The sequence below is a fragment of the Marmota marmota genome, unplaced genomic scaffold, assembly GCF_001458135.2.
Source record: "Marmota marmota marmota unplaced genomic scaffold, marMar, whole genome shotgun sequence".
NCBI lineage: Eukaryota > Metazoa > Chordata > Mammalia > Rodentia > Sciuridae > Marmota > Marmota marmota.
In genome coordinates, this window is record NW_026000101.1 from 2,003,007 (window position 1) to 2,025,843 (window position 22,837).

General features: G+C 34.4%; 1 protein-coding gene across 1 annotated transcript in view; it reads left to right on the top strand.

The window, feature by feature from the left end:
• Ptbp3 (polypyrimidine tract binding protein 3) overlaps window positions 1-22,837 on the top strand; it is a 93,421-nt gene that overhangs the window by 56,567 nt on the left and 14,017 nt on the right. The window contains exons 6-9 of the mRNA XM_015492098.2: window positions 11,023-11,133; window positions 12,738-12,912; window positions 19,901-19,978; window positions 22,661-22,750. Of these exons, the coding sequence (XP_015347584.2) occupies window positions 11,023-11,133; window positions 12,738-12,912; window positions 19,901-19,978; window positions 22,661-22,750 (454 nt within the window). The remainder of the gene's footprint in view (window positions 1-11,022; window positions 11,134-12,737; window positions 12,913-19,900; window positions 19,979-22,660; window positions 22,751-22,837) is intronic.

Consider the following 22,837-nt stretch of genomic DNA (forward strand, 5'->3'; position numbering starts at 1 on the left):
GCATTCCACCAAATCATGACTAATAATATTTAGAATTTAGAACAGGAAGGTCACCTATGTACATAATTTTATAATGATTAAAACTGAAAGTCAGATACTTGGGTAATTAAAAATCCAGTTAAGCCAGGTACGGTGGCTCTTGCCTGTAATCCCAGCAGCTCCAGAGGCTGGGGGCAGGAGGATCTTAAGTTCAAAGCCAGCTTCAGCAAATTAAGCAATTCAGCGAGACACTGTCTCTAAATAAAATACAAAATAGGGCTGAGGATGTGGCTCAGTGATAGAGTTCAATGTTTGTTTTTTAATGTTTGTTATGTCTTTAATATTCCATATATATATATCCTCAAAATGTAAGTTATTTGATAAATCTTTGTACACAGATGTTTGACATCTAGCTTCAGAATTTGAGTTTTTATCCCCTTTAGCTAACTATTGATTACATTTCATTATACTTATCAACCTATACATTAAAATACAAAGGTATTAAAACAAACTTTATGCTTATTTTTATTTAACCTTTTTTATATCTTTGGATTTGTACCATCAAATGAAGGGTTTTAGAGGGTATTGTGCATATGTGTTTTAAGAATTGAAATGCATATATATTCTGTTCTTACATTTTGCAAATAAGGAAAGGTGGAGTTGTGTATACTCTTCCATGGTCATTATACCAACTAGTGATAATGCTCAGTCATTTTTCCCAGTACATTTCCACGCTGTGCATGTAAATATTAAATATACCAGTTTATAGGCTTGCTGTGTTCCTTTTGGTAGTTTTCTGAATACCATTTTCAGAATAAATGCATTTGTGAAATATGTCCTAGAGAGGACAATAGCCATCATTGCTCCCTAGAGGGATTTAACAATTCCTTAAGTGATTGATTTCATGTTTTGGTGAATTTTCTTTTTTTAATTTCTATCCCACAAAGTAGCATTGAATTTGGTGAATTTTCTTTTTTTAATTTCTATCCCACAAAGTAGCATTGAACACACTATGCAATCCATCAGCTACTGTATGTGTTTGTATTTGCTACTAAGATTCTGCAGCTTGCTGACCTACACTATTTTTTTTTTTAAAATATTTATTTATTTTTTTAGTTATCGGCAGACACAACAACTTTGTTGGTATGTGGTGCTGAGGATCCAACCCGGGCCGCACGCATGCCAGGCGAGCACGCTACCGCTTGAGCCACATCCCCAACCCACCTACACTATTTTTAACAGACATTTTTATATCTGTGACTCGAACAGTGCCAACATCCATCAGCGAGCCTAGTCACTATTACGTGCTCATGTCCTATCATTTCACTTATCATATCCCTGAAAGCAGTAAAACCCCAAATCAAGACCCTCAAAATCATGGGTCCTTCAGGTGAAGAGAACTAATTTTGAAAGTTCTCAATAGAAACTGTTGGATCATGACTCTTAGTCTTTTAATTGCAACAGTCCTTCATTTAACTCTTTTTCTACGGGCCACTGGAATAAAACCAACCCCTTACTAAAGCATTTATTAAGGCCTCCATGTACAAACACCTTTAAAAAATCTCTTTAATCTCTCTATGCATCACTCTGCTTATTAAACACTGTGGCCTTTTTACCCCCTCTCTTTCCACCCAGCTTAGTCCTTTCTTAGTTGCCTATTTCTTAAGCCTGGGAGACTCTTTTACCCATAGTCACTTGGCTATGAGTACATAATTCACTCTTCATCTCAGATGTTAACCCCCTTGAAGAGTCTTTTTCTAATTATGGTAACTAAGCCCTCTCCCCCAGCACTCTATTCTATGTTTAGTCAACCAAGAGATAGTATAGCATAATAATTAAGGATACAGGGTCTGGAGTTGTTTGGAATCCTGTCTATACCACTACAACCTTGGGTAAGCAATTTGCCCAACTTCTGTCTGTTTTCTTTTTGTTTGGTTTCAGGGATTGAACCCAGGGATGCTTAACACCTGAACCACATTCCTAGTTCTTTGTATGTTTTATTTTGAGACAGGATCTCTTAAGTTGCTCACTAGGTTGCCAAGGCTGGCTTTGAACTAAAAAGTTCTCCTTCCTCAGCCTCCTGAGCCTCTGGGATTACAGGTGTGTGCCACTGTGCCAGGCCTGTTTTATTATTTTTATAATGAAGATGAAATTGGTAGTTTTTATACCTTCATTGTGAGGATTACATGAGTTAATATGCTTAAAGCAGGTAGAACAGTGCCTAGTACATATTAATTCCTCTAGAAACATTAATTATCAGATACTAAAGAATTGCAATGGGGCTGGGGATGTGGCTCAAGTAGTAGCGCGCTCGCCTGGCATGCGTGCGGCCCGGGTTCGATCCTCAGCACCACATACAAAACAAAGATGTTGTGTCTGCCGAAAAATAAATAAATAAATATTTAAAAAAAAAAAAAGAATTGCAATGTAAGATACTGTTCCTTGCTCTTATGGGTAATAGTAATTTTGTAAATAATGGTGTGAAATGTGAACATCATAATGGGGAATATATAAAAGTAAGGAGTTGGTTTTATCTATTATAACTAAGCTAATTGTTTTAGTATTTTATTTGCTGAAAAGTTGGCTTTAGTTACACTACTGTATAATGTCTGTAGAAGCTAGGGCTCTTCTTTTAGCTCATGGTAAGGGGACTGAGAAACTGAGATGGGAGGAGTGCTGTATTAGATGAGGGAAGTTAGGGCAAGTTTTTCTAGTATGACATTTAAGCAGAGCCTTTGAACAGAACCTTGAAGAATGTGAGGATCTAACTTATATATATGTGGAGGAGTAGTGATCCAGTCAGAAAGAACAGCAAGTCCCTAAGATGGAAGTGTGCTTGATATGTTTAGTATCAGGCTGCTAGTGTAGAGAGACTAGGAAAGCTATAGCAATAGAATCAGGGAAGAGGGGTTGGGAGCCAAGCAGCGCAAAGTTTTTATACCATTTTACATTGAATAAAATGGGAAATGATTGGGAGATTTTAAATAGAGCAATGAGAGGTTATCATTTAATGTTTTAACAGAATCACTCATTGTTGTGTTAACCATAATCTGTCATACAGAAGTTCTTGTCATTGTCCATGTTAGATGATGGTGACCTGGGTGAGGGTGTGACACTGGAACTGGGTGTAATTTGAAGGATATTCTGATGGATTAATTAGATGTGGGTTATAAAGAGAAAGGGAGTAATCAAGAATGCCTCCCAGATTTGGATCTGAACCTCTGATAAAATGGAGCTACCCTAAACTGTGATAGATTAAGGAAGGAAAAAAAATGGTGCAGGGATTGGAAGTAGAGCAGGAATCAAAATTGGTTTTAGACATATTAAGTTTGAGGTATCTATTAGATTGACACATGAGAAATATTGAGACAGTTTGGAGATAAATCTGGATTCAGAGGAAGAATTCCAATCTAGAGTTTGATAATCATCAGTATATGTATAGGTATAAAGCCACTGGACTGGACAGCATTACCTGGATAGCATTTGTAGGTAGAGAGAAAATTTATCAGCTGATCCCTTATGTAACCTCTCAACCCTGCATACTAAAAAGTTTCTTGATGTACTAAAAAAGTAGCTCACAACAGTATTCTCATATAATCTATCACTTTCAGGCACTATATATAAGGAAATAATTTATGAATTTCAGATAGAGCTCTTTAAGAGAAAGGACTAATCTTTTTTTAATTTTTTAATATTTATTTTTTAGTTTTCAGTGGACACATCATCTTTTTATTTTTATGTGGTGCTGAGGATCAAACCCAGCGCCCCGCGCATGCTAGGCGAGCACGCTACCGCTTGAGCCACATCTCCAGCCCAGGACTAATCTTTTTAATTGTAATAAAGATATATAGCTTGAGAAAACAAGTTATCATGGTACTAAATAAAAGAATGAACATTAATGTAAAATAATATTTCCTAATTTTTCCTGTTTTGTTGATTACAAACACTATTATAAACAGATTATGACTCATGAGTTTAATATTAAAATAAAATATTCTTGTGTTGTATGTGGTGGTACACATCTATAATTCCAGCCTCTTAGGAAGCCAAGACAGAAGAATTTCAAATTCAAGACCAGCATGGGCAACTTCATAAGACCCTGTCTCAAAAATAAAAATAAAGAAAGGGCTGGAGATGTAGCTCAGAGCTTCAGGCTCTGGGTTCAGTCCTAGTATTGAAAAATATAAATAAACAAACAAACAATAAAAGTTCTGATGTGAATATTCTTTTCACAAGTGAATACTAGTGAATGTTTTCAATTTCTGGCAAATTCTGCCTTTATAAAAATTACCCTGAGGGCTGGCTATATAGCTCGGTGGTAGAGCACTTACTTAGCATACATGAGGCCCTGGTTCAATTCCTAGCATCACAGTAATAACAATAATAATAACAACAACTCTGGAACTGGGTACAGTGGTATGCCAGCAGTTTGCAGGGGATGGTGGGGAGGCAGGTAGATGACTTGAGCCCAGGAATTTGGGGCCAGCCTGGGTAATATAGCAAAAACCCCCATCTCAAAAAAAAAAAAAAAAAAAAATCACCCTGAAGAATAATTTTATCAGAATTTGACCTTTGATATCTTCTTAGTCCCATTTTATAGTCTGAAAAGACAGGAGACCTCTAGAATGGAATCTTTTTTATCTATGATAGCAAAATAAACATATTAGGGAATAGAGTCAAAGACCTTATAATTACTAAAAACACATTTGTATATATAAAACTTTTATGAATTTTTATGTTTTAGACTATATCTTTTCAAAATTTTACTATTTTTTTTAAAAAAACTTTTTTATTAGTTATTGATGGACCTTTATTCATTTATTTGTTTATATGTGGTACTGAGAATCAAACCCAGTGCCTCACATATGCTAGGCAAGCGCTCTACCACTGAGCCACAACCCCAGCCCCCCAGATTTTACTATTTAAAAAAATTTTTTTTAATTGTCAATGGACCTTTTTTTAATTATTTATATGTGGTGCTGAGAATTGATCCCAATGCTTCACACATATTAGGAAGTGCTCTGCCACTGAGCCACCACCCAAGCCCCTTTACTATTTTGATAATTATGAAAAGGTGTTGAAAATTGCACTTCAGGCATTTCTGGATTCCTGATGTTGGTACTCCTTATTTTATTCAAAAATTTTTAGATGGATCTTAGTTCCTCCTTGCTTGGTGAATACAGTCCAGGGGGCACTATAGCATTAACCATGCTAGCCAGTTCAGTTCTGTTTTCTTAGCCCATTCATATAAAAATCACACAATCAAGGGCCTGGAGATATAGCCCAGTAGTAGAGCACTTGCCTAGAATATGTGAGGCCTTGGGTTCAATCCCTAGCTCTACAAAATAATAATAATAATAATAATAATAATAATAATAATAATATCACAACCAAATATAAGCTGTCAGTAAAGATAAGTATCAGGTGATTATTAAATTAGGTGAAGGAATCTAAATATTAATAAGATCTGAAAGTTTAGTGGAAATTAACTAGGCTTTGTAGCATAATTTAGTATATAAGTATCCCAAGTTTTAGAGCAAATTATATGTTCTTATTACTTTCTCATCAAGAATATTTATCATTTAAAATTTGCATACCATCATTATTCTCCAGCTAGGAGTTCTCAAAGAGTATTTTTAAAATAGGCTTAATATTGAATGCATACTAGACAAGTACTCTTTATTAATTAATAAGCACTTTACACAAATTAAAAAAAGATGCACTTTAGTCTGTACTCTTAAAAAATATATATATTCATATATATATATACACACACACACACACATATTTTAGTTGTAGTTGTACACAATACCTTTATTTTGTTTGTTTATTTTTATATGGTGCTGAGGATTGAACCCAGTGCCTCACACGTTCAAGGCAAGCACTCTACCACTGAGCCACAACCCCAGTCCGAATTCTGTATTTTTTGTTTGTTTTAATACATTTACTTTATTTATTTATATGTGTTGCTGAGGATCAAACCCAGGGCCTCACGAGTGCTAGGCGAGTGCTGTACCACTGAGCCACAACCCTAGCCCCTACCTTTGTACTCTTTTATGCCAAGAATTTTACTTAATATAAGTACAACAACAAGGTAAATAACTATATGAGAGCAAGAAGGGGATAATACTTAGAGAATTAACTTTGTTGGGATTTGGGGGAAACAATTTTCTGGTTCCATTGCTTTCTGAACTGTTTTTAAATGAAGATTTACTAGGTTTTATACTCAGTTCTAGGAAAAGGGAAAATCCATAAGTATTGGCATAGAAGTCTGAAATCACTTGCTATACTTGGAGAAGTATAGCCAATTGATACTGTTTTTGTAAATTCTGTGATATAAGAAATGTCAGGTTGAAGAGGTATACCAAGGCAAATGCTTATGAGTACATAGTAAAGTTTTTTTTTTTTAATCTTTATTTTTATTTATTTATTTTTTTATGTGGTACTGAGGACCGAACCTAGGGCCTCATGAGTTGGAGGCGAGCGCTCTACCTCTGAGCTACAACCCCAGCCCCATAGTAAATGATTTTAAGCAGGGCTATATATAATCTGGTTTGTAATTTAGGACCCTACCTTGGCTGCAATATAAACGAGGGAGATTCGACACTTGTTATATTCATTCTCCCTTTTTTATTTTAAAAAACAAGTTGTAATGTTGCTCTTTTATTGGGGGGAAAACCCTCAGTTGATACATGTATTTTATTTATATATATATATATATATATCTTCCTAAAAGTGATTACATATATATTACATAAAGTTTCCCATTTTAAACTAAAACTACCATTTTTTTTTTTTTTTAATTTTAATATTTATTTTTTAGTTTTTGGCGGACACAACATCTTCGTTTGTATGTGGTGCTGAGGATCGAACCTGGGCCGCACGCATGCCAGGCAAGCGCGCTACCGCTTGAGCCACATCCCCAGCCCTAAAACTACCATTTTTGAGTAAACAGTTCAGTGGAATTAAGTGTATTCACATTTCGATATTGTTTGAATATGAAGTGTTTGGCAAAAAGTCCTGTGTTGCCAGGACTGGTGGTGCACAACTGTAATCCCAGTAACCCAGGAGGCTGAGGCCGGAGGATTGTGAGTTCAAAGCCAGCCTTAGCAACTCAGAGAGATCCTAAAGTGCTGGGGACGTGGCTCAGTGGTTCAGCACCCCCGGATTCAATCCTTAGTACAAACAAAACCCTCCTGTGTTGAAGGCTTGTTCCACAATTTAGCAGTGTTAAAAGGTCAAGCTTTTTAAGAAATGATTGGATCATGAGGTCTCTAGACTCATCAGTGGATCCATGATCTGATGAATTACTCATTTGAATGAACTATTTGGAGGTGATGGAAACTGTAGGAGATGAGACCTAATTGGAGGAAGCAAATCACTGGGGGCCTTTTTTGTTTGTTTGTTTTAACTTTATTTTGAGATAGGGATCTCACTAAGTTGCTGCCCTGTAAGAATGTCACTTGAGCTCTGCCCCTCCTTCCCTCTGTCTTTAGCTACTGTGAGCTGAGCAGCTTTCCTCTGCCATGCCCTTCTGCTATGATGTTTGATCTCATCTAAGGCCCAAAGTAATGAGCCAGATGTTCATGGACTGAAACCTCTGTAACTGTGGGTCAAAGTAAATCTCCTTTAATTTGTTAATAACTATCCTTTAACTTATTCATGTGGAGTATTTTGGTCACAGTAATGAAAAGCTAACACAACATTTTTTTGCAGCCATCACCGAACACTATGTTTCCCCAATGTTTTTTCATCTTTTCATACTGAAACTCCTGTACCCATTAAACAATAACTCACCATTTTTTACTCTTTCCAGTTCCTGACAAGCAACATTTCACTTTCTATATGAATTTGACTATTCTGTGTTTCTCATATAAGTAGAATCATGCAGTACTTGTCTTTTTGACTACATATTTCACTTAGCATAATGTCTTGAAGATGTTGTAGCATCTATCAGAATGTTTTTCCTTTTTAAGAATTAATAATATTCCTCTGTGTGTGCATCACCTTTTGTTTATCCATTCATCTGTTAATGGACACTTGATTTTTTTTTTTTCTTCCTTTTGACTATTTTGAATGATGCTACTCTGAGTTTGGGTGTACCAGTATCTCTTTCAGTCCCTGCTTTCAATTATTTGGGTGTATACCTAGAAGTATAATTGCTGATTCACATGGTCATTTTTAATTTTTTTAGGAACTGCCATATTGTTTCCATAGTGGCTGCAACATTTGACATTCCCTCCTACAGCTTACAAGATTTCATTTTCTCCACATCCTCCCCTAACACTTGATTATTTTATGGATACACACACATTATCCTACAGGGTGTGAGTGATATGGTATGTGCATGTGTGTTTGTAGTACTGGAGATTGAAACTGGGTGCTATACCATTGAGCTACATCCTTAGCCCTCCTCCATTCCCTTCCTTTTTAACTTTATTTTGAGACAGTTTTTATGAGTTGCTGAGGCTGGCCTTGAACTTGCAATCTTCCTTGCTCTGCCTCCTGAGTAGCTGAAATTACAGGTGTGTGCCTTTGTGCCCAGCTATCTCATGTCATTTTAATTTGCATTTCCTTAGTAGTTAGTGATCGTCAATCTTTTCTTTACTTATTGGTCTTTTGATCTTCTTTGGAGAAATGTCTATTTAATCCTATGCTCATTTTTAAATTGGATTTCTTTTTTGTTGTAGGAATTCTTTATATATCTTGAGTGTTGTCAGAAATAGGGTTTGCAAAATGTTATATCCCATTCTTTGGGTTGCTTTTTCACTCTGTTGATTGTGTCCTTTGATGCCCAAAATTTTGAGGTAGTCCAGTTTATTTTTTATTTGTTTGTTAAAGCAGGACTAATTGCTTATTCAGCACACTTATACATAATACTTAGTAATGGCAAAATCTTATTAGCATAGGAAATGGTTAACCTTTTTATTCTCACAGGCAGAAAGACAAATTTCTTATTCATTAAGATCTAGTTTTAAAATGGATTAACAAAGGAAAACAAAATGTTTTATTGTTTTATGCTACCTAGATAAACTTTTGTAATGAGACAATAGTAACAATAACCATGACTCAGTGCTACTGTGGTAGAACAAGTTTTGTAAGAACTTGATAAGTAGGAATCTGTCAGGAAGACTTATTTATTCCATTTCTCAGAAGACACTTAAGCAAGATCTTCTTTGACCACTTTTGCACTATTCCAGCTTGCATGATGGTTCAGACTCGCCCTTCCCCTTTTCTATTTTTATTTGTAACATTTTTGTATGACTAGACATCATAATATTTGTTTATTTTTTATAGTCTTCACTGCTATCTTTCCAGTGCTTAGAATAGTACCCTATGAATATTTGATATAGAATAACCTCTAAGTTTTCTGGCTATAAAACCTTCCAGAACAAGGATGAGGAGGAAAGGGTACATTGTTGGTAGAATTACAAATTAATACAACTGCTTTGGAAAGATTTGAGATTCCTCAAAAGACTAGGAATGGAACTTCCACGTAACCCAGCTGTCCCACTCCTTGGTATTTATTTTAATCAGCTGTTTCACCACTGTGACCAAAAGACCTGACAAGAACAATTTTAGGGGAGGAAAATCTTATTTGGGGCTCACAATTTCAGAGGTCTCTGTCCATAGACAGCTGGCTCCATTCTGCAAAGCTGGAGGTGAAGCAGAACATCATGGCAGAAGGGTGTTACAGAGGAAAATCACATCAGAATGCAGAGAGAACTCGGCTCATCAGCCCCGAAATATATAACCCCTGTGACCCACCTTCTTCAGCCACAGCTACCTGTCTACAGTTACTACCAGTTAATCTCTTTTAGGGGATCATTTTGCTGATTTGGTTAAAACTCTCAAAGGGCTGGGGATATGACTCAAGCTGTAGCGTGCTTGCCTGGCATGCGCGGGGCGCTGGGTTCAATCCTCAGCACCACATTAAAAAAAACTCTCAAAGCCCAATCACTTTACCCTTAAAATTTCTTCCATTGTCCCACAATGAGCTTTTGGGAGATACCTAAACCATAACAGTATTTATCCAAAAGAACTAAAATCTGCATACTATAATTATACATGCATACCAGTGTTTATAGCAGTGCGGTTCACAATAGCCATGTTAAGAAACCAATCTTCAACAGATTGGATAAAGAAAATGTGGTGTATATATACACAATGGAGTTTTACTCAGCCATAAGAAGAATGAAATTATGTCATTTTCTGGTAAATGAATGGAACTGAAGAAGCTAAGTGAACTAGTCTAGTCTCAAAAAGTTAAATATTTGCTCTCCCATGGAATATAGAGAAAGGGAAAAAGGGGAATTAAAAAAAAAGGGATCTCCTCAAAATAAAAAGGAGAACAACAGAGTAAGAGGAAGGGGATCAAGAAGAAGGGAGGAGCAGAAGGCATGGACAATGAAATCTACCAAATTATGCATGTGTCTATGTATGAACATACTACAATGAATTTCACTTAATATATTTATAATGTATTAAAATAATAATACAAGGGGGATCAGTAGAGTTGAATAAGTGGATCAGAAGTAGGGAAGAGAGGAGGAAAAGGGATGGTACTGGTAAATGAGATTGGTCAAATTATGTGTGTATGAATATGGCATAATGAATCCCACTATTATTTATAATATGCCAATAAAAATAAATTTTGTTTTTAAGATTATAAGTTTAAAAAAAAAAAATTCTCCAGAAGTATATGCTGATTCCCAGGGTGAAATGTGCTTTTGTAACATCATTATACTCTCGACTTCTGTTGTCACCTTCTGTTTTACTATTTATCATTTATACATGTTATGAAGTAGATTACATGTTTTGAGTTTTGTTGTGTGCAAGGTATTCTTCCAAGACATGAATGGGTATTGAAACATTAACATTTTAGGTTTGGCTTTTTTCGGGGTGAGGGTTGTATACCAACAGTTTTAATAAAAGAGAAAATTATTTTCATTTAAAAAGGGGATTCATGAGCCAGATTGTATTTATAAAGGTACATTAGTTTAATATTTTCCTTAGACTTAACTAATATGAACTTGTTTCCAGATATTTTCTAAATTTGGAACAGTCTTGAAGATTATCACCTTTACAAAGAATAATCAATTTCAAGCCTTGCTTCAGTATGCTGACCCAGTGAATGCACATTATGCCAAAATGGTAATTATGATTATTTTTCATTTTTCAATAATTAATCACTTTCTAAAGGAAACCATCATGTGTTCTCTCTTCTAGTTTACTGTGTGTGATTTTTAAAATAGTGATAAAATATATAAAATAGTATCTACCATTTTAATTTTTTTAACCATATAATCGCATGTGTTCCCTCCCCTAGTTAAAAATTATTATTTTCCTCATAGAAATGGTTTCAAATCTCTAGTTTGCCCCTCAGGACTCTTGAGACTCTTTGCTGTTTGTTATGTTTAGAATTTGAGCACAGTACTCCTGATGTAATCTAAGAGAATAGGTTTTTGCCCTTTGTACGGTCCTATTAAATCAGCTAAAATTGATTTCACTACTTTTGAAAAATTTTCAGCATTCATTTCTGTTGAGCTCTAAATTGGTGAAAACATTGTCTCAAGAATTATGCTGTTGTCAATTCATGCTTTTTTAAAGTACACAGATACTTAACTTGATAGTATAACAAATTTCACATTAATTTGCTTATATTACATACGTCTGTTGAGATCTATCTCCAATGCTATTCTGTCTTCTGTTCCTGAATCATTTCTAATTTCTGCTCGAATTAGAGACTAGAGACTAAGGCTTATAGTTCTTTTGTATATCTAGCCCTCAATTAGGAAGATAGCCTTCTTGCATATATTATTTTGTACCATTTTAATAGCACAATGACTTTTGTTAATTACTTTTATTGTAAATCAGAGCTTTTAATGTATTTGTTTCATTTGTATGTGCTTTTGGTTTCTGGTATCTGTTTTTATAAATTCAAGTTATAGAAATCACAAAAATCACAAGCAGTGACAGTTATTCTGTTGGTAAGATTTTATTCTTGCAAAGGGAGGGATTACTGATTTTTGATAACAATTGACTCCAAATTTTCCTCAGCTCATTGTTAAAGTATTACAGGATAAATTCACAAAAGAATAAGTGGTAGATAATATTCTGTGTATTATGTTTCTGATAAATACAAATTACAAAGGCTTTGTTTCATCTTAATCTATATAAATTATAGTAAAATAATTAAGGTGAAATGTGAAATAGGAATATCTCTAAACACTCATTTATGTTTATCATGTTTAGAGTTTGTTGTAGGCAGAGTTGCCGTAGTAGCAGCTTAGTATTTCTATATTAATGTACAGTAGTTTCCCAAGTCTTTATATTTCTTCTCTTTTGTTAGCTCCTACCATAGATAAGATGGATGTTATTTTCTTTTTTTTTTTTTTTAAGAGAGAGAGAGAGAGAGAATTTTTTAATATTTATTTTTTAGTTTTCGGCAGACACAACATCTTTGTTTGTATGTGGTGCTGAGGATTGAACCCGGGCCGCACGCATGCCAGGCGAGCGCGCTACCGCTTGAGCCACATCCCCAGCCCCGGATGTTACTTTCTTTATACAAATATATATTGAGGCTCAGCATCTTTTTTTCTCCCTTAGATTCATAGTGACAGGGATGAAAGTAAACCTAGTTCTTCCATTGCTCTCTGCTTTATACCTGATTACCACTCTTTGTCACAGTAGAGGTTATTTGATTCATCAGTGGTATTGTCTTGCAAAAACATCAGTCCCTTTCTCACGTGCTTTAGGCTCTGGATGGCCAGAATATATATAATGCATGCTGCACTCTGCGTATTGACTTCTCCAAGCTCACCAGCCTTAATGTGAAATATAATAATGACAAAAGCAGAGACTTCACTCGCTTAGATCTTCCTACTGGTGATGGCCAGCCATCTCTTGAACCCCCTATGGCTGCTGCTTTTGGTGAGTAGTTCCTTTTTGGGCCACATAGCAAGTTTTCTGAAGTTTCATTTATTAATCTGTTAAGTTAGCCTTCTTTTTTTTTTTTTTTTCAGAATTTCTAAAGGAAAGCAAGAATCTTGGAACAAATGTGACCATTCATTAAATCTATTTTTTAAAAAATATTTAATTTTTAGTTGTAGTTGGACACAATACCTGTATCTGCCTATTTATTTAAGCTTTAGGTGGACACAATATCTTTATTTATATTTTTATGCAGTGCTGAGGATCGAACCCAGTGCCTCATGCCTGTTGAGCCATATCCCCAGCTCCTTATTTATTTATTTTTATGTGGTACTGAGGAAAGAACCCAGGGCCTTGCATGTTCTAGGCAAGCACTATACTGCTGGCCACAACCCCAGTCCTTCATTAACTCTTTTTTATTTTATTTTTTTAGATGTATGGACCTTTATTTTATTAATTTATTTATACGTGGTGCCGAGATTCAAACCCAGGGCCTCACACATGCTAGGCAAGCGCTCTACCACTGAGCCACAGCCTAAGCCCCTCATTAACTCTTTAATATTAGAAAGTTCTGTTATTTGTCAAAACAAGTAGATGTCTCAAATTGAATTACAAATTTATTTTCTAACATTGGTATTACTCATAAGTTACACAACTATTTGCTTCTAATTGATTCTTAAAAATTAAATTGATTTATAGTCAGCACAATTTTGCCATAAGTGCTCTTGAAAATTATTTTTTCTTTTTAAATAGTGATACTTTAAATCAGTGGCCTTAAGTAATCATATGTTTTTCCTGTATTCAAAGAAGAGAATTTATCTTGTTTTTTTAAACATTAGAACTTACATCTTGGGCTGGAGTTGGGCTCAGAGGTAAAGCGCTCGCCTAGTATGTGTGAGGCACTGGTTTCTATCCTCAGCACCACATACAAATAAATAAAGGTATTGTGTTTTGTTTTTTTAAAAAACTTCTATCTTTAAGTTTATGTGGTATTGGATTTTTCATTAATAAAAATACAAGCAATATCACTAATTGAGACCTTAAGTAGTATTTAATCCATCTTCTTTTGTAGGTGAGAAAATTAAAGAATTAAAGAACAACCAATTAGTTGCCTATAGTTTTCTAGAAAACATTCTATAACTTAAGTATAAACTTTGTTTTTGATATGTATGTGCCTGATTTGGCAGAACCAAAGGTCTTTGTCATTACCATTTTAATAACAAATGATTGTAGTTAGGGCAAATTCATGTTTGCCAAAACTGGGCTATCAAATGCAGGACCATGTTTATTCTAATAATTAAATATATACTTATGGTGTAATTAATATTCTGTATTGTGGGAGTAGGACATTTGGAAAATATGGTTAAGAGTTTTGCTTTCTGAATATAAAGTAACACTATTCACATTCTTTTTCATTGTTATTAATAAATCTTTAGTCGTTGCAAAATAATATTTCCATCTTGAGTGATTCATCAGAGAAAAATATGTTTTACATATTGTGTAAAAGTTTCTCTTCTTTGCCTATCGCTAATTTTTGACACAGTTCACTATTCCCTCCTTTCTTAGCTTCTGCAATACCACATTCTCCCTACTTTATGCCTTCCTCACTGGCTGTTCTCTTTTAAAGGTTGCAGCACAACTTTTTGACTCAATACAGTCAAAAGTCTCTAGGTCCGAGTCAGAAGCGTTCTATCCCTGTTTTTAGTGACATATACCTATAAAATAACTTATAAAACAAGTAAATGTATTTTACTATATTTTCATTTTCTGAAAGCACTTTTTAAAATTTATTTATTTTAATTAGGTATATATGACAGCAGAATGCATTTTGATTCATTGTACACAATTGCAGCACAAATTTTCATTTCTCTAGTTGTACACGATGTAGCATCACATCACATGTGCAGTCATACATGTACCTAGGGTAATGATGTCCATCTCATGCCACCATTTTTCCTGCCCCCATGCACCCTCAAGTAAATGTATTTTAAAATACCCATGCTGTGACTACCAGGTTAAGAAATAAAACATGGGAGCTGGGACTGGGGTTCAGTGGCAGAGTGCTTGCCTAGCGCATGAGAGGCACTGGGTTCAGTCCTTAGCACCGCGTAAAAGCAAACAAATAGAATGGAGGCATTCTGTCCATCTACAACTATAGAAAGTTAAAAACAAAAAAGAAAGAAAGAAAACATGTATGTGTACTGACGATCATTCCTGCACCCTTCTTCATGGATTGTTTTCCTACTCTGCCTGCCTCAAGATAACCACAACCCCCAATATAATGACTGTTCTTTTTCTTTTCTGTTTTTCTTTTTAGTACTTTTATTATGTAGCCCTAAATGCTACTTTAATTTTTTAACTTAATATTTATTTATTTATTTATATGTGGTGCTGAGGATCAAACCCAATGCCTTGCACGTACGAGGCAAGCGCTCTACCGCTGAACCATAACCCTGGCCCCTAATTTTTTTAACCTATATTTAGAATTTTACATAAGTGGAATCATGCTGTTTTTCTTTTGTGACTTATTTCTTTCACATTAGGCATTTGTGATTCATCCATATTCATACATGGAACTATGGCTCATTCATTCTCAGTATAGTCAAATGTATATTGTCCTGCTGGATAAATGTACCAGAGTTTGTTAATCCACTTTATTACTGATAGATATTTGCGTTATTTTTAATTTGAGTTTATTGTGAATAATGCTACTATAAACATTCTTGTGTCTTCTGGACAAGAATTTGTTTCTAGAGAACATGCATCTGCAATAAATTATTGAGTCATACAGAGTGTATTTTTTTCAGTTTTACTACATAGCACCATATTTTTTTTTAAAGGATCCTACCCTATATACCTGCATTATGGGGTGTTTTAATTTTTACTATTCTGGTGTGTGTAAAATAATACCTATCGTTGTAGTTTCATTTGCATTTTCCTGATTCCAGGGAAGTTGAACTATTTTTGTTTATTTGCCATCCTCTCTTTTAATTTTGATTCTTTTGTCTGTTTTTGTGTTTGGTTTCTTATTTTAGTTTTTTCTTATTTATTGGTAGGAATTCTTCATGTATTCCAGATACCTGTCATTTGTAGATTATATATTATAGTTTCTCTGGGTTTAGGCTTACTGATTTATGCAGTTAGGTTTGTATATTATTTCCTTTATTGTTGTTCTTTTTTGGCTCTTTAACATTTATTTTTTTAGTTATAGGTTGGCACAATATCTTAATTTTATTATTTTGTTTTTATGTAGCTCTGGGGATCGAACCCAGTGCCTCACGAATGCTAGGAGAGCGCTCTACCACCGAGTCCCAGCCCCAACCCCTTTTTGGGGTCTTATTTAAGAAATTTTTTGTTATTCTGAGGCTATAAATATACATACTTATGTTCTAAAATATTTAGTATCTTAGTAACTTTGTGTTGAATTAACTTAAGCTGCAAGAATAGCACTAAGAACTCCTTCATTCAGATTCCACAATTGTTAGCATCATACCACATTTACTTTATCATCTCTCTGATTTATTTGTTTTTATTTATTTTCCCTATCCAAACCATTTGAAAGTAAGTTGCAGGCATGATGCTCTTTTCTTCTAAATAGCTATTGCTTGCTTGCTTATTTATTTATTTTTTATATATTTATTTTACTTTTTCTAATTTGTTACAGGACAGCAGAATGTATTTTCATTGCATATTTATTAAGAACAAAAACATTCTTTTCTCCTTTTGGTGGTGCTGGGGATTGAACTGAGTAGTGCTCTACCACTGAGCTACATCTCCATAATATACTTTATTATTTTGAGACAGTGTCTCCCAAAATTGACCCAAATTGGCCTCAAACTTATAATCTTCCTGTTTCAGCCTCCTGAGTCACTGGGATTACGGGCATGTGTCACCATTTCTGACTCAAAAACATTCTTACCTAAATACCGGTTATCGGGGCTGGGGTTATGTTTCAGCGATAAAGCACTTGGCTAACATGTGCAAGGCCCTGAGTTTGATCCTTGGCACCACATAAAAATAAATAAAATTACAACTAAAAAATAAATATTGAAAAAAAATACCAGTTATAAAAATGAGGAAATTAATATCTATACAGTAGTATTATCTACTACATAGTCCTTTGTAAAATTAACACTGTGTCCATATTTATGGAGTACAATGTGAAAATCCAATACACTTATGTGTAATAATCAAATCAGAATAATTAGCATTTCTTTGAGTTGAGCAAAAATTTTAATGTAGTTATGTTATTTTTATAGTGCATACTCTTAATACTAAATGGTCTTATATTTTGTCTAGTAACTCATAATTTATTTAATCATTCTCCAGTTGGAATATTAAACTAGTTTCTTTAGAATTTTGCTATTATGTGATAAACTGATTTCATAGGTGAAATGTAATCCTCTTTTAATTTAAATTGCCTTGATTGCTGTCATGGTGATACATTTCCAAATGTAAAATATGTATTTGTAATAGTCATTCAAATTGTAAACCATTTTTTAAAGGTTTGCATTATCTTCTCATAAAATAATATTATTGTTTAACAGGTTACTTTTCTAAAATGTTTCTGGTTTTGCTCATTTGAGGAGTATAAATTCATAAAAACTTTTTATAAATCATCCTTTTGTCAAAATTAAACAAATATTCCTATTAATCATATTATGCTGGGAAATGATTCAAAATTTAGTTTAGATATTTGCTTGCCAGTTTTTTTTTTAATTGATGTGTATTAAATGTTCTGTGATCGTTATGTCAAATTTTTTCCTTATTTCTCTAATACTTAATGTCTAGCATTCTGCTTCACTCCCCATAGCCATCTGTATTAGCCACTTGGCTGTGCTTGAAAACTGGCCCTCATCAGCACTTTATGGCAATTAACATTTTTCTAAAGTGCCTCAGCAGCAGCTGTGAATCAGCTTTCACAGCACTCCTCCCTCTTGTGATATAGGGCCTTGCGGAAGGTGTTTTGATGTTCTTGTGGCAGAGCGTAAAGAATAAGAGAGCTGGTGTAACTTTAAATGCCTTTTAAAGCTTCTGTGGCACATGTCATTTCTGCCTTTATTTTTTGCAGAAACATATGACATAATTACAAAGTGAATTACAAAGAAATGCATGCTTTTCCTTTTTTCTTTTCTGGTTGTGGTTATTGAACCCAGGGTGTGAATTATAAAGAAATGCATGCTTTTCCTTTTTTCTTTTCTGGTTGTGGTTATTGAACCCAGGGTGTGAATTACAAAGAAATGCATGCTTTTCCTTTTTTCTTTTCTGGTTGTGGTTATTGAACCCAGGGTTTCACACGTGCTAAGCAAACACTGTTCTACTGAACTATATCTCCAGCCCTTTTTAAAATTTTACTTTTTGAGCCAGGGTCTAAGTTGCCCAGGCTGCCCTTAAACTTTTGAACTTTCTGCCTCAGTCTCCCCATTCAATGGGATTATGGAGATGGGTCTGCAGGCTTTATTTTGAAGACTTATTAAATCTTCCTTTAATGTACAAATATATTAATGAATGAATGAATGAATCATTTTTATTGATGATCTTGAGCCTACTTGTGTCTAAGTTTAGCAAGGACAGAGATTCATATCTGCTTTGTTCAGTGATTCCTCAGCAGTATGTATGTATGTATGTATAAATCAATCAATCAATCAATCATGTTTGTTGGGTGTATTTCAGTCTCCTGTATTTTATCAGTTATTTTGTCAGTCTGTTTTTTGTACTTTATCTCTGCTGGTTCTGTCCTTGCAGATCTACATTTTCTTGAATGATGCTAAATTACATCTACATATTTAAGTTAAACAGTTCTCTAGTAAAGAGAGTGAAATTATATGAGCTTTTAACTCCTCTGGAAAATATAGCCTGAATATTTATGCTTATAAATATGTTCATCTTCTTGTCATTAAACAATCCAAAACTCTCCCTTTGACTTTTTGCAATGTATATTTTCTAAAACAATTACACCTTTTTTACTTACTCTGTGTGAATTTTATTGTAGATCCTCCTTTCCCCTTTTAAAACTAGATCCTGAGGTACTGTATAATTCACTACCTTTTCCCCCCCTATTTCTTGGGCTCTTCTCTTTTTCTTTTCTGTAGAATATTCCTCTTCCTTCTGCTGAAGTGTACTAATACTCTCAGGCTGTGTTTTGGGCTCTCTTCTGTTTTTCTCTTTGGCTCTTTTTATTAGAGCTCTGATTTGTACGGTGTTCACATCTATTTCAACACAGATGATTACAAATCTGTGTGTTTGCTTGTGATAATTACTCTGAGTTTTCCCCTTGTGAGCATTTCCATTTAAATATCTTATTACCACATCAAATTTTACATATTCCAAACCACATTCACTATTTTTCTGCAAGAGCTGACTTATTCATTGGAATTATCTCCGGTTTCTTGTTGATGATACACAGTCACTGGACTTCTTAGAGGAAAGAGAAGATCAGTATTTATTTTATCATCCGGTACACACCAAGCATTATGCTTTTCAGTTACTCTAACTGATCGTCGTGAATCCCTTGTGACTCCTTAGTCCACTTGCGGTACATTCCATTTACACCACTATATGACCCTCATCATATTAATTTCCTGTAATTCATACTTACATTTTGTAAGCCTCTCAGACAAGGATTTAATCTCATACCTCTTTATGTCATCACAATGCACCACAGATAAGAGTACATTTTAATGAGTATTTGATGACTATTCATACAGAAAAAAAAATGCTCTAAATAAGGACCAGAAATCTCAGCCTAGTCAAGACTTAATGAACAGCTAAACTATACACTTGATCATTGAACCCAGCTGAAAGTGGTTAGGCCACCCAAAATGGCAGAGGCTCTTATACCTTAAAGATCACCTGTTGAACAAATATTTATTCTGTAATATTTTTCTTTTTCTGTAATAAACTCTAATGTACTCATTTTATGTTGCTTTGGTTAGCATATTCATAGAAGGTAGTATATTTATTTTAGCTTCTCTTTCTTCCTCACTAGGTGCACCAGGTATAATCTCTTCACCATATGCAGGGGCTGCTGGATTTGCCCCAGCCATTGGATTTCCTCAAGCTACAGGTGAATCTTTTAAAGTTGATTTTGAAATAATTTTCAAATGATTTTCCAGGAACTTAGCAAGATGAAAAATGAAAATTTTGAAGAATGTAGAATAAAAGCGTTGGGCATCTGGGCGTGGCAGCACCTGCCCCATAATTCCGGCGGCTTAGGAGGCGGTGGCAAGAGGATGGCAAATTCACAGTCAATCTTAGCAATTTAGTGAGGCCCTAAGCAATTTAGCCAGACCCTGTTTCTAAATAAAATATAAAAAGGGGCTGGGGATGTGGTTAAGTGCTTAAGCACCCCTGGGTTCAATCCTCGGTACCAGGGGGAAAAAAAAAAAAAGCATTAGGCATATCAAGCACAGAAGTGACTGTATGGTACACAGCTTCCTCCTATTTATAAGTAATTTTCTCTGGCTTCAATTTGAATTTCACTCATTCCATTATATGTTCTGCATCACTTATACTTTCCATTTGCACAGGCAACTATAGGTTGGCTACATTAAATGATTTTTAATCAAATTATTACATAAAATGTATGAGCTGCTTAGGTCATTAGCAATAGGCTTATTGATTATGTGTTGAATAGACCTGAACTTTGTGTTTTCAGTTCCTTTGAAGGCACTGAATACACAGTATACACTCAGTAAATATTTTATTTAATAAATATTTACTCTTCAATTTGAGAAATCTCTTTTTACTGATGCACTTAGTGTTTTGTTTTGTTTTTTCCTTTCTGCTTTTTATTTTTTTTGCAGGGCTAGGGATTGAATCCAGGGCCTTGCATGCGCTAGGCAAGTGCTCTCTATCTCTGAACTCAATCCTCAGCCCTCGTTGAGGGACTTGGAGGATTACCATGGAAGGTTATGCATGTTATTTATTTCAAAGGATTTTTTTTTTCTCTTTAGTTAATGGAAATAATTAAGAAATGGAAGTTGATTAGTACTTTGATAATGACTCCCATTCTTTTATAAATGGTAAACAAAATGAATTTGATCACAACTTAAGGAAAAGGAAAAAATGCTGTATGGTTTTATCTCTGAAAAGAAAACACTGAAGTTGGTAATTTAGGGAAATGGCATGCCATAAAGCCAATTTTATACATCATATTTCCATATTCCAGCTAATTCATGAATGTAGCTATATTTTAAATTTATACCCTAATATTCTAAATCTGGGATTTTGAACTATTGTCTCTCTAATGGAGAGGATAGAGTTAACCAAAAAAAAAAAAAAAAGGAGTGATATGAAGTTGAGTTTTAAGTTTATCTAAGTGACTGTTCTACGTAATTTGTTGAAAACATAGTTTTTATTTATTTGAAGCTCCCCAAAGCTTAATTAATAAACATTTGGAAGCAGCAATGTGTTTTCCCTCCTTTTAGGTATTTCTTTTAGAGACGCTTTGCATATAAAATGCAGTAGTAGATATTTAGGAAAGATAAAAAGTGGTTAAAGAAAGGGTTTCTGACTTAAGACTTTTACAGTGTGGTATATAATACACACACAGTAAGCTGTACTCTTAGCTAATACATAATAGAGACAGTAGCAAACGTTGCAGTAATGAATTGGAGGGAATGGAGAAAGGGTTTTTCTGTGTGGATTTCATGAAAAAGCAATCAACCTGAGAATCTAGTTGCATAGTCAATATGGATAATGGTAGTAAAGACCTTCTTAGATTCTCAAGTGGAATAGGCTGAATGTGAAATATATTGCAATTTAATTGCACAGTTTTAATAAACTAGTGGTCAGACTGTTATAAAGAATATTGAGCTTAAAGAATCAACAAATTGGGGCTGGGGTTGTGGCTCAGTGGTGGAGCACTTGCCTAGCATGTGTGAGGCACTGGGTTCAATCCTCAGCACCACATAAAATAAAGGTATCGTGTCCAACTACAACTAAAATATATGTTTTTTAAAAATCAGCAAATTGGGCTGGGGTTATAGCTCCATAGTTGAGCATTTGCCTAGCATGCGCAAAGCTCTGGGGTTTGATTCCAGAACCACCAAAAGAAAACAACAACAACAAATTAAAGAATTAGTTCAAATATAATGTCCGTATTACAGTATTATAAAACATTCAATGATTTCAGAATATCTAGGAGAGTAGAGAGCTCTGAAACAAATTCTACAAAAGAATATTGAATTCTGTAAATCTATTATGTTAATATTTATTTAGAACTTAATAAGGTGACAAAATTTAGACTGGCATATAGAACTACCCAGCACCTCTTTGTGGCTTCTGCTGAAGGACTTTTAAAAAATACTTTCCTGATTTTATGGTAGATGTCAATGTGAAAATTGCATGCTTTTACTAGAAAGGTGCTTTTGAATATATTTATTTTGGGATAGCAGGAGTGCTTGTAGTTGCTAGACTGACCCTCTGAGAAATCTAACAACTTTTTTTTGAAGACCAGTGATTTCAGTTACTCTGTCAAGTATGGTAAAGTACTGAGTAAATGGTTTCAACAAATAAGGGACTCAGCTGCCAGACAGACTCTATGGGGCAGAAAACGGGCCTTTGATATATTCTTTATGGGTAGCTTGACACACTTTCTTCCATGTTTGCTTTTGTCTTCATTTATTTATTTCATTTATTTACAGAATTTGCTTCATAAATTTACTTCATTATATACTTTATTATATTAACTGTTTAGTTCTTCAGATAACTATAGAGTATGAAATGCTTTTTGTGTTTTTCAAAGGTCTATCAGTCCCAGCTGTTCCTGGAGCTCTTGGTCCTCTCACNTGGTTTTTAAGTTTGGTTGGCTATGCATGCTACTTGGAAATCGAAGGCAAGAGAATCACAAGTTCAAGGACAGCCTGGGCAATTTAGAAAGACCTTGTTTTAAAACAAAAATAAAAAGGGCTAAGGCTGTATC